We start from the raw sequence: 17,059 nt of genomic DNA, 5'->3' as shown, positions 1-17,059 counted from the left end.
GTGTGAGATGAAGCTCTTCATCCCTCAGCTGACAACCAGATAATCAAAATTTAAGAATTGGGACACCATCATTAGTGACTAAAGCAGGGGTCACTAACCTTTCAGACTTCAGGGGCCACTAAATTCATAATTTTAAATCCCATAGACCACTAATATGAATTTTTTAAAAAGATAAATAGTATTTAGTGCAATGTAAAAAATGCAAATAATTTTTCTGCGGACCACCAAAATTTTCTCATGGACAACCAGTGGTCCATGGACCACCAGTTGGTGACACTGGACTAGAGTGTCTTGCTCAAATAGAACAGAATCTCAGTAAAAGTTATCTCCAAAAGATAGTTCAGCAAGTTACTAATATATCCTGCAAATCCAGGCCTTTTATTTAATTAATTTAACCCAGGGTTGCTGTGTTGGTTCTGCTTTAGTGCTATAAAACTTTAAAATCTAAAATAGTAGTGGTTATTATATTTGACTTAAATATAACACCTAAATATAATATATTTATGTTTTTTAACATGGTAAATCCCTCCCTTCCCTAAGGAAAATGAAAACATTGATAAAACTTCAAGAGAGAAAATGAGACAGGACAGCTTTAAGAAGAAAACAGGAAGTTGTAACCAGAATCCAGTTGAATTCTCAGCTGTGGCAATGTGCCGAGAGGCTGCAAATAAGGCAGATGTGTTTGTTGTGCTTTTTTATACTGTCTAGGCTTTCTTTTATAAAAGCAGGCGTTCAGGATTTAATCTGTGGTGTTTTCTTTAGTTTGGCATTTTGTAGTTACTTTGTTAAGAAAGTATATAGAATAGTATTAATAAAGCAAGATGAAGAAATTGCAGTCAATAAAAGATGAGGACCATTTTTATCATCAGGGTGCTGTGGAGCTATTGGTCTTTAATTTTTTGCTCATCCTCACGATTCTTACAATTTGGCTGTTTAAAAATCACAGATTCCGCTTTTTGCACGAAACAGGAGGGGCCATGGTTTACGGTGAGTGTTTTCACTGAAAAAGCTTAGCATTTAAACTTTTTGCACTGAGTGCTTAATTGAACATTTCACCTCAGTGGTGAATAAAATCTCAAACAAAACAAAAGCATTTATTTAAAAATTGCAAGACTCTTGAACAGTAGAATAAAAAAAATGAAATATATCCATTCTGTTTCTGTCTCTTTCTGTTACTTTCTCTCTTTCCTCTCTCGTATGAAAAGTTAGAAGAAATCTTGTCAAGGAATCAAATGTCATGCGTACACTGCCAACAAAATTCTTTGGAAAGAATTAACTTTCCAAACAAATTACTGAGAACACTAGTCTGGTTTGAAGAGATACGTTTTAACAGTATGATCAAGAGTATTGGGTGATATTTGTCTATCATTATAACATGATGGCAAATCAAGTCTTTATTAAAAACAGGGTGGATTTTCCAGGGTTCAATTTCTGATGTAGTTTCAGAAACCTGAACATCTGTATTGTTCTTGCTAGCTTTTAAAAAAAGGTAGTGAAAAATGAGACTCTCTAGATAATTACTCTGTCTGCCGTTTTGTAGCTTACTATTTTAAAAAAATGCTGTGGGTTTCCTGTGTTTCGTATGGAAACCATGCATAAGGATCTTCTTCAAACAGCACAGCTAAAAAACATATGCTAAGTAATTATAAGGTTATGTGTCATAGTTCTTTTTAAAAATGTGTGCTTATGTTCATTTCCCTCAAAGTGAGAAAATGAAGCCTTTTGCAACCAGAAAGATCTCACTCACGCAGTTAATCAGCCTTGCTATACCTATAGGGACAGATAGCATCTGATAGTCTTCAGTGTGTAAATTATAACTGCATTTCTATACTATAAATTCAGAGCCCTATCAGGATCTGTTGAATGTGCTGGTATTTAAAAACAATTGTTTGACTGTTACATCACTGGTGAGATTTGCTTCTCAAAAGCAGAGAAAGAAGAATCATTTATGCATATTTTAATTCTGATGAATCCATGAAAAAAGACAATAAAATGCATGTATTGTGTATGTGCCTATATGTATGTGAATAGATAGAAACATGCCATGCCTGCAAACTTTGAACCTTCAATTATAGCTACCGTAAATACAGCTCCTAATATGTTGCATCATTGGCTAGGCTATTAGAAGCTACAAACATGTGCTCCATTCATTTGGTAGATGCACGTAAATTATTCACTAACTGAAGTGGTCCCATTTAAGAATATGAAACACCACAGCCTGTTAAAGATTTGCAAGGCTGCTTTGAAGCATTCCTGAAATCTTTTAACTATGTATTTAAATATCCCAAAGCTCATCTACTGAGGAGCTGAAATGTAATGTTTTCTTGTGACTACAGCCACTTTATGTGCTCTTTGAAACCTTTATGGTTTCAAGGAGCAGCCCTAGAAGAGGACTTTGGTCTTTAAATAAGCAACTAAGCAAAAATGAGCACAAGAGCACACATTTGAAAAGAACCAGGACAGCAAATATAGGCCCTATGCTGCTCTTTTTGGCACTGTCTCTCATACTACATTTTTGAAGAAATTCTGTAGAATAGGCCAAGCAAAGAATTGAAGTATGTTCAGCTGAACACACTCAGACTCTCCCTTCAAACTCCTGCTCAATTTATCAATAGTGAGGGCTGATTTCACAGTGATGAAATGTGAAGCTTCAGAATTCACAATTCCTTCTTCTCCAAGTCAGCATTTACCACATCTTAGTTGTCCAATCAGCTTGAAGAATTGTACTATATTACAGTTTGAATGTTTTTCCTTCTTCCTTTTGTATAAGTCAGTTCAGTTTGGTGATATATAATATAGATTTCAACATTCATCATTCCTCTAAGCTCTCAAAATTTGTTGCTTGGAGCTAATATATACAGATTATCTTCAGTTAGCAACTGCTTTGGACAGTGACCATTCACAATTATGATAGTAATAAAAAAGTAACTTTGTAACCCAACACCCACATTTACCACCTTTGTAGCACTATGCACATGTTTGTTATTATGGTCAGTTAGACAGCTACAAAAAGGGTAGTTGTATATAAAATTGTAAGCGCAATCATGGTCATGTGATTTTTCACTTAGCAACTGCTTCATATAACGACAAAATAGCCATCCCCAACTGGGAACACTAAATGAGTACTACATATAATGTTATATATAGGTAGTCTTTGATTTACAACAGTTCATTTAGTGACTATTTGAAGTTACAACGGCACTGAAAAATGTGGCTTGTGATTGTTTTGCACATGACTGTTGCAGCGGCCCCATGATCATGTGATCAAAATTCAGATGTTTGGCAACTGACTCATATTTATGACTGTTGCAGTCTCCCTTTGCAAACTTCTGATGAGCAAAGTCAATGGGGAAGCCAGATTCACTTAACTACCTCTTACTAACTTAACAACTGCAATGATTCACTTAACAAATATGGCAAGAAATGTTGTAAAATGAAGCAAAACTCACTTAACAAATATCTGACTTAGTAACAGAAATTCTGGGCTCAGTTGTGATCGTAAGTCAAGGACTACCTATATTTTGACAAAATGCATTATGTGCATTCAGGTATTTTGGTCAGTAAACTAATTAAGTATAACATGAGAACCAGATTAATTGACTTGATCCAGAAACCATGATTGCAGTGTATCAAACTTAGTAATGAGTAACAATAAAAAGGGTGGCTCTGAAACATGAAGGGAAAGGTTAGGTCAGAATTTGCAAGCATTCATGCTATACCAAGGGCTGAAACCTTTGGGAACAGGGTCACGTGTGGCATTTTGAAAGTTCTCAGTGGGTACACCCACAAAATGGCTGACAATCAGTCACAAGGCAGTCATGTATCAAAATCAAATTCCACTGGTGCTCAGAACTCGGAGGCATTCATGCAAGCAAAGATATGTTTTTAATTCAAACACAGTTTAGCAAAAGCCTGGCAGCATCAAAGATGTCAGGGAATACAAAAGTGGTTAAAGAAATAATGTTGCCTCTATGTACAACAGTATGTGATTAAGTTCAGGCACCTTGCTAAATCATTGTTTATTTAAATCTTAATGGGCATGTAATAAGCCTAACTGTCTGTAATAGCAAACTTGTGCATGATGCTACAAAGGTCATAAATGTGGATGTTGATTGCAAAGTTACTTTTTTATCACCATCATAATTATGAACTGTCACTGTTCAAGGCAGTTGCTAACTGGGGACTACCTGTAAATATTAGTTCAAGGTGGCAACACTTCCACAATTTGGAGGGATGCATTTGATATCACCAAGAGGGTGCTGATATAACAGGAAGTGCCAGAATTGATACCTAATTTATGTACTTCATAAGTTTTTCTTAGGTTTAAAAGTTGAGAATGCTTTTCTTTGTGCATTTCAAAATCATTCAAAATCTGGAAATGATTCACTGAAATTTCAGTGGCAAAATGTTTGAATATTTCCCATGGAATTAAGGGGATATTAAGAACTGAAATTGAAGCAGTTGCCTCAGAGAAGCCTTCTGCTTCCAATTGCATCCTGACTTTAAAGACTGAAAATTTTGTCACTTAATTTCAAGAGTCTTCCACCCCTGGATAATGGATTTCCACCATGAAACTGAAATGTAACCATGATGTAAGACACTTAGGAATATATTCATATTTGAGTACTTTATGAGTCCTGTTAATAAATTTAATGCAAATAAATTCATTAAGAGTTGATATTAAATAATTGTTTGCCATTCACATTAGTTATTTCACAATTGTCCTTCTTGAATCATCTTTTAACAAAGGATTATTTTTACTTTTTTTATTTCTTGTACCTTGTTTTTTAAAAATAAATATTTTAAGAAGAAATATAGACAAACTATATTTAGGCCTGAACTTTTTCCTATTTCTTTCCATATAACACAATATTGAGTTATTGACTGTTACATCCCCATTCCTGTCCCTCTGAAATATTCACAAATGGATTGCTTTTTTCCCCACAATAATGTAAGGTATGTAAGAAACCATTAACATTCTTATTTTCAATTTCACAAGGAAGAACCATCCTTTAGTATGCTTCCTTTACAAGTCACTTCTGGAATGGAGCCCAGGAATTTATAAATATCACACAGCATATATCATGAAACAAAATATCGTTCTTTATCCCTGTTCTTGAAGAATTTACAAGATTAATAGGAAAATATAAAATGGCATATTTAATCTAATCCTATAATATCAGTACGGATAAAGTAGTAGTGCAGGAATGGCTGGTCTTCGATACTTCTAACTTCACTTCTAACTTCAGTGTGTTTCTTTTTATAAACAGAACTTTACACTAGAGCTGCAGAATGTAGGAAATTATAGCAGTGGCCAATGGCATTATCCAAGAGATGACCAGATCGAAGGATAAGCTGTAGTTATTGCTAATTTGTGGAATGGCTTGAATGATTGCTAGAATGGGTACTACCAGGCTATGGTTGCTATTTACTTGTAGCAATCTCATAGATAGTTTATACCCTGTTTAACGTATATTGCCAAAGTACAATTCTAAATATTCTTATAAATGGCTTTCTTACTGACAGGAGTTGTACTTCAATAAACACTAGAAAATCATTTTGTCATCCCAGTTCTGCTGCTTCATGAATGATTTGGACTCAGGAATAGAGACTGGAGTCTGCCCTTAATATTTTTTATAAGGATAAACATCATATAGGGTGAATAATTATTAAAAAAAATGGGAGAGAGTGTTATGCAGATAAGTGGAATTAGAATTTTATATTCTGGTCTGCATGAAAATATCTTAGCAATAGCACTTAGACTTATATACTGCTTCATAGTGCTTTACAGCACTCTCTAAGCAGTTTACATAGTCAGCATATTGTACCACTGCAGACCAGTAAGTAGAACAGTGGACGCTCAGAAATCAGCTATGCCGCATGAATCAGCTAAGCAAAAAGAAGGAAATTTAGGACAGGATAGAGCAGGGGCAGCAGATCGTTGGAACTACCAGTTTGCCTGAACCAGTTCGAACCGGCAGCAGCCTACCACTGATGCAGCCTTATAATAGTTTTATTACATATGATAATAATTTGAACTTTGAACCATAAAGGAAGAGATGTATTATTTTATAAGTCCTAGTCTGTTACTGATCAACCAGAAAGAAAGCATGAAAAAGAAAATAACTTTTTTGTTTAAAAATGAAGTACTTGTACTTGATCGAAGTCAGAATATATAAATACATTTGAATATCACTGCTAACTGGACTGTGGGCTGTCTCCTCCTTGCTATCAAAATCTGAGTCTTGTTTGCAGAGATCTCAATCCACAGGCATATTGTTCTATCATAAGAATTTTAGGCAGCTTCTGTATTGATCCAAAGCTTTGCATTTTCATTTTTTAAAAACAGCATGGATGGAATTCCATGTGGAATATTACATATTACACAATCAAAACTTTTAAGAACTTTGGGTTTGTTACTCATTTAATTCTGTAATTAAAGGACAACAGGCAACCTGATAACCTCAGTTTTTACTTTTAAAAAAAGCCTTCTCCAGCTTTGTGCTATCATCTATAGGGACTATAACTTTCAGAATTCTATTTTTTGCCATACATAATTACATACATAATTGGGAAATTTTGTTTGTAAGTAATACTTAATAAAATTTCTAAAGAAAAAGGCAGGAATGCAGTGTTCGGGGGAAATGGCTTCATTATTCAGTATATTTAACACAATTTACATGTGTCCCAAAATGCTTTTTTAAAAAACAGAGAGTGGGTCTTCATTGATATTTCTTACTTATTTCTTACTATGATGCTGTGCAAATAACTTGAAAGAAGTGTTTCAAACTAGGTGGGACAAATTAACTGCTACAAAGGTAAGTGCTTTGTAGACTACTCCCTGAGAAGCAGCTTCTGAAGCTGCTTCCTCCTCATGCATGTGCATACACACCCATTTTACTTTGGGGGGAAAACCTTTCATTTTCATGGACTGTCTCTTTGCCTCTCTAGGTCTCATCATGGGATTAATTTTACGGTATGCCACAGCTCCATCTGATTTTGAAATTGGAAATGTCTATGACTGTGATAAACTCAAGACTGGCTTACCCACCCTGCTTGTCAACATCACAAATCAAGTGTATGAATATCAGTACAGAAGGGAAATTAGCCAGCTTAATGTCAATGCACACCAAGGGAATGCAATGCTGCAAAAGGTAAGATAATGTCTTCTCGGTGTAGGTGATCTTACATTATTGTTATTTTGATTGATTATAATTCTCCTAAGAAGAGAATCGGAGTGATTTAAATGTGCAGCCCAATTATTTCCCATATTAATTGTCTATTTGCAATAAGAAAATAAGCACATCTATTTCACCCTTTCTGCTTTCACACTTCGAAGGCTGTGGTGAATATAAGAAGATTGTACATGGAAGTGATGTCATGCAAAAAATGAAAAAGACGCCACCAATCTCTATAAGTTAAATTGCTGTTTATCAGTCTTCCTAGTTTAAGTTCCCCCAGTCACTCTGTTCAGGAATCTGGGACCCACCAAGACAAAAACTAACAAACTTAAAACCATGTTGATTCCTAAGTCTAAACTCTGAGGCTTCTCTTTCTTTTGAATTGGTCAGTTATTTTCCCTGTTACGTCCTGAGTGACCTACTCCTCTAAACTCTGGTGGGTCTTCTTCACCAAGCGTTTTATGATTTTTGAATAAAAGACATGTTATTATTTTCCCCCATGTTAGAGAATAAAGGTGGATAAAATGCTTTTCTTGGTTTAATTTTCAGGTTAATTTACATTTGAATTTGTCAGTACAAAAAGCCTTAAATTATAAAAGTTCTTTCTCCTAATTTCTTCTCATAAAGATGTCGATGCAGCAAAATGTACTTTTGCTGTTAATGGCCAGCTAGTTGACATTGGTTTAATAATCCAAAGTAAGCAGAATGCAGAACTTTTTAAAAAAATGCTGAGTTTCCACTTCCTGTTTATCATTCAAGCTATCTGCTGGACAAAAGAAAAAAGGAAGTCATTTTCTAGTCCAGCTGTATTGTTACAGAACTAAATAATTCATCTAGGATCATAACCTCATAAAAGGAAGGCACTTTGTGGGAACAAAAAACTGCAGAACACTTGGCTAATGACATGTTCTTGCTTTTAAGGTTATTAATCTGGCAGAAACAAATTGAAGATACAGTTGAATTCAAATCCTTATAAAATGATATTTTATATAGTGGACTTCTGTTGTAAATCGTAAAATGGTTATTAAAACAAAGTGTAAAAAATGCAGGTTGCAAACATAAAAATGCTGAATACAGGTATGACTTTATGGATTGCACTGGCAAAGATGGCATCAAATTTATTAATGAATTAATTAAAGGTTTTCCATTGTCGCCATTGTTAAAAGTAAAACAGAATCTATCTATAGATTTAAATTTTCCCAATGAAATTTTAATAATGTCTGGCAATTTATGCTCTGGAAACAAGATGTCTTTTAAAAGAAGTTTGGTTTAATAGTTTACAATTAATTAATTTAAATCCAATGTTTTTATTAGATCTATTCAAAGTATATCTGAAGTTACTGGAGAAGGAATCTATATATTTTGATAAAATCCATAAAACTTCCTGTGCAGTCTGATGTCTTGCTTCCAAGCTCTAAAATTAACTGATTATCTGATTATTACATCCCCCAAATGTTTTTTGGATTTGGCTCTCTTGCATAAAATTTTATTAGATTAAAACTGCTAATTTTCTTTATCATGCAAAAGCAAAGCTGCTAAAATGGTGGATTCAGGAGACCTCCAAAAGATGATTCATTTTAAAGCCAGTTTCATGCCCTGCAAAGCTGTAAGCAGTTGAAAGTTGAGACAATTTATACCCAGCTGAATTGCAACATATATGACTGAAAACTAATGCAATTGTCCTTTTGTTACACGGGAATTCAAGAACTTCCCAGCTGTGGGAATTCTTACATCATTCCCCCTCTGCCTCTGGGCCCCACCCAGCTTCTTTCACCTCCCAATAAAGTAGTTTTTCTTACCCTTGTTATGTTTAAGACATGGACTTCAAATCCCAGAATTCCTCAGCCAGCATGTTAAATTTGCCAAGGTTGAGAAACAGGGCCATAGAAGATCTTATTTCACGGCTCTTTGAAATATAGCAAACTTCTTCTTTCCCAAGTACTGCTCAATCCAGCTTTTGAGAAATCACTCAAGCAAATGCAAAAAGCATGAAATTAAAAATATTAAAATCACAAGGGACAAAGAGGCAAAGATTTACAACATCTCTGTATTCTTTCTAAAATTAAAATTGCATATCTTTTGAGACTCAAATTTTAGTCTACCGTATAACATTGATTAACCAAGTTACACTAATTTTATCACTTTTATTTGGAAATCTATGTGTGATTTTTTTTAATTCTTCATATTTTCCTCCCTTTTTTCCAAATTAAATTTTGTGTATGTCCATCTGGACATTATGCTCCTTATTTTAAAAATGAAGTATATGAACATTTCATGCAGAAAACTTCACAGTTGTTCTACAATCCCTTGTGTTCTTTAAAATTTCATAAGATTTTGTTACATTTTGTGTTTCTGGGATTGAGAAAACAAAAAAAGCCTTAAAACACTTTTCATTTTTTCAATAGTAAGAATGAAGGGAAGTGAAAGTAAGCGAAAGATCCTTAGAGACAAAGTTTCTAAGGATCTAAGGATCTAAGGTACCATTGCCATAGTACCAGCGTTTCCTGTGGGTCCAGGTGGGAATAGAAAACATAATAAAAGATTTTATGTTGATGCTAATGAGTAGAAACACTCTTACTGAAAATTCAACTAATCTTTCTGTTAAATAAAATTGATTTACAATAATGACAAACCTTCAGAAGGCAGTTATTAATTTGTCCAATATCATATCAGGGAAGGGCCAGCCAAAAGATTAGTTGCTATACATTATAGTTATTACTGAACATTTTTAATGTTAGGTAATTGTATTTTTTCTGAGTTGAAAATTGGATGGCTTGCATGTTACTAAGGAGTTTTTTTGAGTCTGTGATTCTCAAAGATTCGACTGATACTTTTTGATGCATGGCTGGAAATTTCAGCAACCTCTGTACTTACTCGCCTGTGTTATTAAACTTAGATATTTGTGAATAGCTTCAGGGAGATCATGAACATGGATAACAGAAAAGTTACAGATTTATTTTCACTAATTTGTTTAGATATTTACACACATGTTTCTGCAAAGGAATTCACAATTTTTAACAGACTCTCAAAAAGATTCATGTCACAAAAAAATTAAATAACTCCTTTTGTAAAGACTCCCCTCATCTGGAGCAGTTTGGTCCCCAAAGCAAGATTGTCTCCTACTTCCACCATTCTGGAAGCTCATTAAAAAAACTTCCTGAGCATTTCAGAAAGTTTGATTCAATATGAAATCATTGGTTCAATTTTTTTAATTATCATGTACATTATTACATTGTGGTATTGTTTTTATTGTTAATTTGTATTTTGTATATCAACTAGAATTTATTTTGGACTGCGGCAATAAATACATCTCAAATAAGTAAAGAGGATAAGATTATTTTCCCCACCATTTTGATGTTGCCATGACTCTCCATACTCTTCAGTCTGAAACCTGCCCCCCCCAATTAGTGGGAAATTTTCCCGTCAAATGTCTTCCCTTGGATTTAATTGATACTGCTTTGAAGTAAATTTCAAAAGAATTTTTTCTTTCATCACATTGAATGATAACTGGTGGAATAAAAACAAGAGATGGTCCTAATATTCCAAACACTGGAGCAATTATTTAAGCTGCAAGTCCTGACATACAAGCAACGTTTGCTCCCCAAAACCATAAGCCATCCAAGCAGCTTGCTGCCCAGAGTGCAGGAAAAGAAACTGCCCTATCAGCCACAATGAGATAAGATTCAGCGGTTACTCTAGCTGGGTTCTGTATCTGTATAGATGAAGTAGCAACATTATACCCTTTGCTTTAAGTAGCAAAATATATCAGGCTGGTTCCAACTGCCAGTTAATGGCAACCTGGAATATGTGTTCCTTGAGGGAGTTGCTTGGATGGTTGGTACATTAACAGAGAAGGTACACTACCTTTTCTCTCCAAACCCTCTCCAACTCCTAAGCTGCTCAGAGTTGCCAGAAAGCACAAGATGGATGACCAATAAATGTGATAAACAAACAAACTTCCAGAAACTTCACGTAACAATTGCATAAAAATATAGACTTAGCTGCTTAAGTGTCTGTGTTTAAATAAGGATCCCAATATATTGACACTAAACAAATTTGTCTTAATCACGTTCAAGTGAGCCTTTGCAGAAAATGAAATGTGGCAGTATTTTTACTTTTGAAATTCATTTGAATGATTTGCTATTTGCCAATTGGTAATTGCAGGATCCAATCTGAGTTGGTGACCACTTCAGATTGGATCCTGCAACATTATCCTGAGACGTGTATATTTGCTTTCATTCACAATTTGCTATTTTATCATTTCACGTCCTATACATTTTTCACCTGTACTAAAAATGTATAAGGAACATCTCATACATTCTTCATGTATTTTTAGTACAGGTGAGATACCAGAAAGAAATGTTTTCCTAAATATTGATCAGTGTTATTGATGTAAAATGTTAAGGGTGATACTATTCAAAGATCTAATACTTAGAGAATATTTTATGTTCCTTTATCTGTTTCTTGTTCTTTCTGGCAGATGACCTTTGATCCTTCCATCTTCTTCAATGTTCTATTACCCCCCATTATTTTTCATGCAGGATACAGTTTAAAAAAGGTAAGTGATTTCTTTTAATAGTAGCAGTTTGTGACTGGGACCAAAATGTTTTAATTTGACCAGAGAGATCAAAGAAAGAAGAATAAAAATGTTTCCAACTGCGAATTACCATTTTTATTCTATTTATAATACAGTTAAATCATATAGACTTTCCTTACAAATGCAAAATAAAAAGTGGAAAATCTGTAAACCTAATCATTAAAAAAATTAATTTGGTTCTGTTTACGAGCTCAATCCTGGCTGCATCCATTCACTCTATACTTTTAAAATTACCATATTGTAATACTGTATACTTCAAGTCATTTTCTGTCTCAGTCCAAATGTCTAAACTCAAATACAAAGCAGTCTTCATTACTTAGAAAAGTGCTGATCTTTCAAATAATACAACAAACAGTTAATCATATGAAACAGAATGAAAGGTGTTTAAGTTTTGATGCAACATCAAATTCTACATCCTTCTTGATATATTGAGACTATATTTATTTATTTATTTATTTATTTATTTATTTATTTATTTATTAACCTTGTTTAATAAGCATTCTGATATCAACACATCTTGCTATCACTTTAAGTCAGTCTTCAAATTAAGGTCCATATAAAATCTTTTCAACAATATTGCTCTATAGAAGGTTATATTTAAGTGGCTTATCACAAAATTGGATTGGAAGAAATTTGTTTTATTGCCCAGACTGTTAAATATGTATTGGAGAAGATATTTCTTATTTGCTGGAATGTAAGCATTCACAACTGTAATTAAATATAAAAAATGGTTGAAACCAGTAAGTTTCATATAGAATTTGATAAAAGCATATAATTACAGTTTGGTCTAGCAGTTAAGGCACGAGGTGACTTCAAGTCCTGCCTTAACCATGAAAGCCAGTTAGGTGTCCTTGGGCCAATCACTCTTTCTCAGCCCAACTCACTTCACAGGGTTGTTGTTGTGGGGAAAATAGGAGGAGGAATGTGTGTCAGATATGTTTGCAGCTGTGGGTCATTTGCAAAAATAACAGAGGTGAGATATAAATAAATAAACAAACAACATACTAAAATATATAGTGTTCATAAGATTATCTCTTTTTTGTTTTCTAGAGACACTTTTTTCGTAATTTGGGATCCATTTTAGCATATGCTTTTTTGGGAACAGCTGTCTCTTGTATTGTAATAGGGTAAGTAAATCCATTTTCCATTGTGTGCCGTAATGTCAAACTGGAGAAAATATGTTTGTGGAATTGTATATTTCAGTTATTCTTTTTAAAAATTGCAAGTAGTCCTCATTTAGGTACTACAATTGGGGCCAACTATCCCATTACTAAATGCTGTGGTCACAAAGCAGGAAATCATATGAACACAAGGAACTCACATCACTTCCTTTTCAGTCATTAAATGAAACACTGCATTAAGTACGACATATGACTTATTACTTGTAGTTTTACTTGTGTGTTCTCTATTAACTCTGCTTGTTGAATGCCAGTTGTAAAACAGATAAAAAATACTGGATATGTCCAGTCTTATGAAAAGAAGGACTAGGAATGATATGATAGCAGTATTCCGATATCTCAGGGGTTGCCAAAAAGAAAAGGGAATCAAACTATTCTCCAAAGCACCTGAGGGAAGGACAAGAAGCAATGGGTGGAAACTAATCAAGGAGAGAAGCAACTTAGAACTAAGGAGAAATTTCCTGACAGTTGAACAACTTGCCTACAGATGTTGTAAATGCTCCAACACTGGAAATTTTTAAGAACATGTTAGATAACCATTTGTCTGAAGTAGTGTAGGGTTTCCTGCCTAAGCAGAGGGTTCGACTAGAAGACCTCCAAGGTCCCTTCCAACTCTGTTATTCTATTCTATTCTATTCTATTCTATTCTATTCTATTCTAATACAAGTAGCCATCGTATGATTTGGAGACACCACAATGGAAGTAAATGCGAGGATTTATGTTTGTAAATCAACCCAAGTCATCTCTAGACAAGAGAAATCTAATAAAAAAATAAAATACGCATCATTCATTTCATTACATAAATTGGAGTGAAACTGAGTTTTTACACCATTGTAATTTTAAAAAGTCATTAAATGAAACTGCTAGTAAGGAAGAACTACATATATATTCTCTCCCTGCAGTGGTGTTATTACTAAAATCCTCTGATTTACTTGAATAGTTTTATGTATACATGTTTCATCAAGGCATACTTATTTATAGGCATTGCAGTTTGAATATTGGGTAAAGCAATTGTTTTTATACAAAAGCAACAGTTTCTGGCTAGATTGTAGTTCAGAATTTGAAACCTGTTAGAATGCCCTTTCTCATTTTTTTTAAGTTCAAAAATGTGTTGTTGTTGTTTTTAATTCAGGTCAGTCCTTATTCAATTCAATCCTCCGTTCTTCAGTTTCTTCCATTGTAGTTAACTGTAATTTTCTCCAACTGTTGTTAACTGATACCTCAATATTCTATGGAGATTGTACTAAGAGATCTAGGTTAATCTATGGCAACAAAAAAATTGGGTATCTGGTAGCACCTTTTCCAGTGAACACATTTTATTAAAAGGCATTTTGGAGGATGGAGCTTAGTTCATCAGGTACATAGAGTAATTAAGTTGATGTAGGAATTAAAGTGGAATGAGAAAAGGGAGAGGAAGATAGATTGGTTGTATAGATAAGATTATGTGTAAAACGGATTCTAATTACCTTACCATTAAAATTGCAATATATTAAAAACTCACTAATTTGTTGAGACCATTTGAGGGGTCTCCAGGCAAACACATAAAGTATGAGGCAATCTCAAAACATCTCAACAAAGACAAAACAATCTACCTGGCTTTTTAAGAACTTTTTAACATAGAATAGAATAACAGAGTTGGACTTTGGAGGTCTTCTAGTCCAACTCCTCCTTAGGCAAGAAACCCTATACCATTTCAGACAAATGGTTGTCCAATCTCTTCTTAAAAACTTCCAGTGTTAGAACATTTAGAACTTCTGGGGACAAGTGGTTCAACTGTTTACCTCATCAATGCCATTTGCCATCTGCATATAATGTAATTAAAATGAGAAAAACTGTTCTCATACATTAAATAGAGACCAAAAATATATGCCACAGGAGACAGTAATAAAGTTTCTTTTTTATTTATCCATTTCATTTTAATAAAATTGGAGCTCAGAGGAGCCTACTCCAAAATGTGGAGGGAATCTTTTAGTCCCAAAATATTTTTCCTCATTCAGGTTGTATGCATGAGATCTTTACTACTGGGTTCCAACATAAGCAAGATTGGCTCTAAGATTTTAGTGGGACCACAATGAATAGGAGAATATGTTTTTCAAAATTTCTAAGATAGTTGATCTTTTGAAAAAAAATTAGTAATGGTTGTTGTTGTTGCTGCTGCTGCTGATTTAGCTGTTTTCAATGATGAGGCCTTTTTAGAGTTTCTGAACAGCTCTAAAGATATGGCTCTGTTAATGTGCCTGGGGATCTCGTTATGAGAAGGAAGGAATATGATGGCTTTTTTGCCACCTTGACTTACTTATAAAGTAATAAAGGTGAAACATTTCCTGATGCATCTCAAACTTCAGAATGATAGGAAATCATACTACTAATTATTATATTGACAATAGTGTCACTGAAATTTGCTAGAGGCTTTAAAGGGAAGTTCAACGATCACATGTATTTTTAATTATTTCATAACTTAAATTATATTAAATCAACTGATTATAACTCTTTATTTTATATAGTCTACAGTATTAGCAAAGAATGAGAAGATATATCCAGGGAAAGTACTGGGTGATATGTTTGCATTAAATGGGAAAGCACAGAACACTTACAGAAGCTTTGAAGAATAGCTATTTGGAGTGACATATTCCTATAATATTTTCAAACGGTAAAATGAGAGACGATGTATTTTAACACTGTAGAAGCTGAAGAAATTCTCAGCTTTTTAAAGAAGAAAAATAAACTTGTTTTAATAGCTAATAACAGCCATATGTTTATCACCCACAGTACCTTTGTATGTGATGTTATGTGATAGTATGCCATCTGTTTGAAAAGAATTACTATAACAGCAAAAGGAGACATCTCTGTTTTGTACGAATACTGTAAAATAATGTAAGGAAGGAAGAATTTCCTTCACTCACAGATACTTTGCTCCAGAAAGTAAAAGTGGAAAAAAATCGATATAATCTTACATATACGATATAATCTTACATGAATCTAATTTTTTCCCCAGCTGCTTCCAGCCCTTTCATAAGCCAGTAAATTCTGAGAAAATGTATAGTTGTTCATTTAACAACAAATGACTGCAATTTTCAGCTACTTAATTGTACTTGAGATTCTTAAAATTTTTCGAATTCTTGGAACTGTCCCTTTAGTTTTCATTTTTGCATCTGCTAGTTACCTCTGATTGGCCAGAACCTTGTGATTCTCAGCTCCAGGTTTCAATTGGCTGGTGGCTGGAGATCTTGAAAAATTGTATAATTTGGGCAAAATAGCAAGTGAGAGAGATTAAAAAGAAAAAACAAAATATGAAGATGGAAAAAGTTTTGTCCTCTTCTCCCAAGCCTTGATCCCAATTAATGGGCTCAGTAGTGCTATTTGAAAACTTCATATCCATTATGTGTTTAACTTTGGCCCTAAGTAAGTCTGAACTAAATTGTATTATTGAAATTCTAAATGAGCATTTGTAGCTGATAATCAGGCATGGCTCTATAGAAAAGTATATATGTAGTTCAGAATTAAATTGTGGAGTCCTTGGTGCTTTTTGAGTTTGTTTGCTTGCATAGATTTATTATCTGACTGGGTACCATAATCATAAAATATTGTGTGGAGCAGTGGTGAAATCCAAATTTTTTTACTACCAGTTCTGTGGGCATGTCGTGGCTTGGGGTGTGTGGCTTGGGGGGTATAGCAGGGGAAGGATACTTCAAAATCCCCATTCCCTCCCCACTCCTGGGCAGAAGGATTTTGCAAAATCTCCATTCCCAACCACTCTGGGACCAGCCAGAGGTGGTATTTGCCAGTTCTCCGAACTACTCAAAATTTCCACTACTGGTTCTCCAGAACCTGTCAGAAACTGCTGGACTTCACCCCTGATGTGGAGTTTGTTCCCTTTTTATATACTGTAGCTTATCCTGCCAGTTCTGGTGGGGGTTTGGTTTTCTCATTGGTAGTTTCCTTGATTAGATTACTGTTTACTGCTTGATTGTTTGACTGCTGATAATCCCTACTTATCTGTGGATTGGCTGTTGAAGAGGATGTGCTCTGGTCATTGTGTTTCCTTCTTAGCTTTTTCTATTGTCTCTTTTAAATGCTTTGTAAATATGGGTTGTTTCTGTGTT

At 34.1% G+C, this 17,059-nt stretch overlaps 1 protein-coding gene across 3 annotated transcripts in view; it reads left to right on the top strand.

The window, feature by feature from the left end:
* The first annotated feature begins 651 nt into the window (after positions 1–651).
* The window catches only part of SLC9A9 (solute carrier family 9 member A9), a 260,366-nt gene continuing 243,958 nt past the window's right edge, over positions 652–17,059 (top strand). For all 3 annotated transcript variants that reach the window (XR_009155753.1, XR_009155752.1, XM_058188448.1), the window contains exons 1-4: positions 652–987; positions 6,952–7,154; positions 11,662–11,739; positions 12,829–12,905. Coding sequence is in view for 1 of the 3 variants with exons in the window: in XM_058188448.1 (XP_058044431.1) it covers positions 822–987; positions 6,952–7,154; positions 11,662–11,739; positions 12,829–12,905 (524 nt within the window). In the remaining 2 variants the exon portion in view is untranslated. The remainder of the gene's footprint in view (positions 988–6,951; positions 7,155–11,661; positions 11,740–12,828; positions 12,906–17,059) is intronic.

The sequence above is a fragment of the Ahaetulla prasina genome, chromosome 6 (assembly GCF_028640845.1).
Source record: "Ahaetulla prasina isolate Xishuangbanna chromosome 6, ASM2864084v1, whole genome shotgun sequence".
Taxonomy (NCBI): domain Eukaryota; kingdom Metazoa; phylum Chordata; class Lepidosauria; order Squamata; family Colubridae; genus Ahaetulla; species Ahaetulla prasina.
This window is presented reverse-complemented; position numbering and strand designations above follow the sequence as displayed.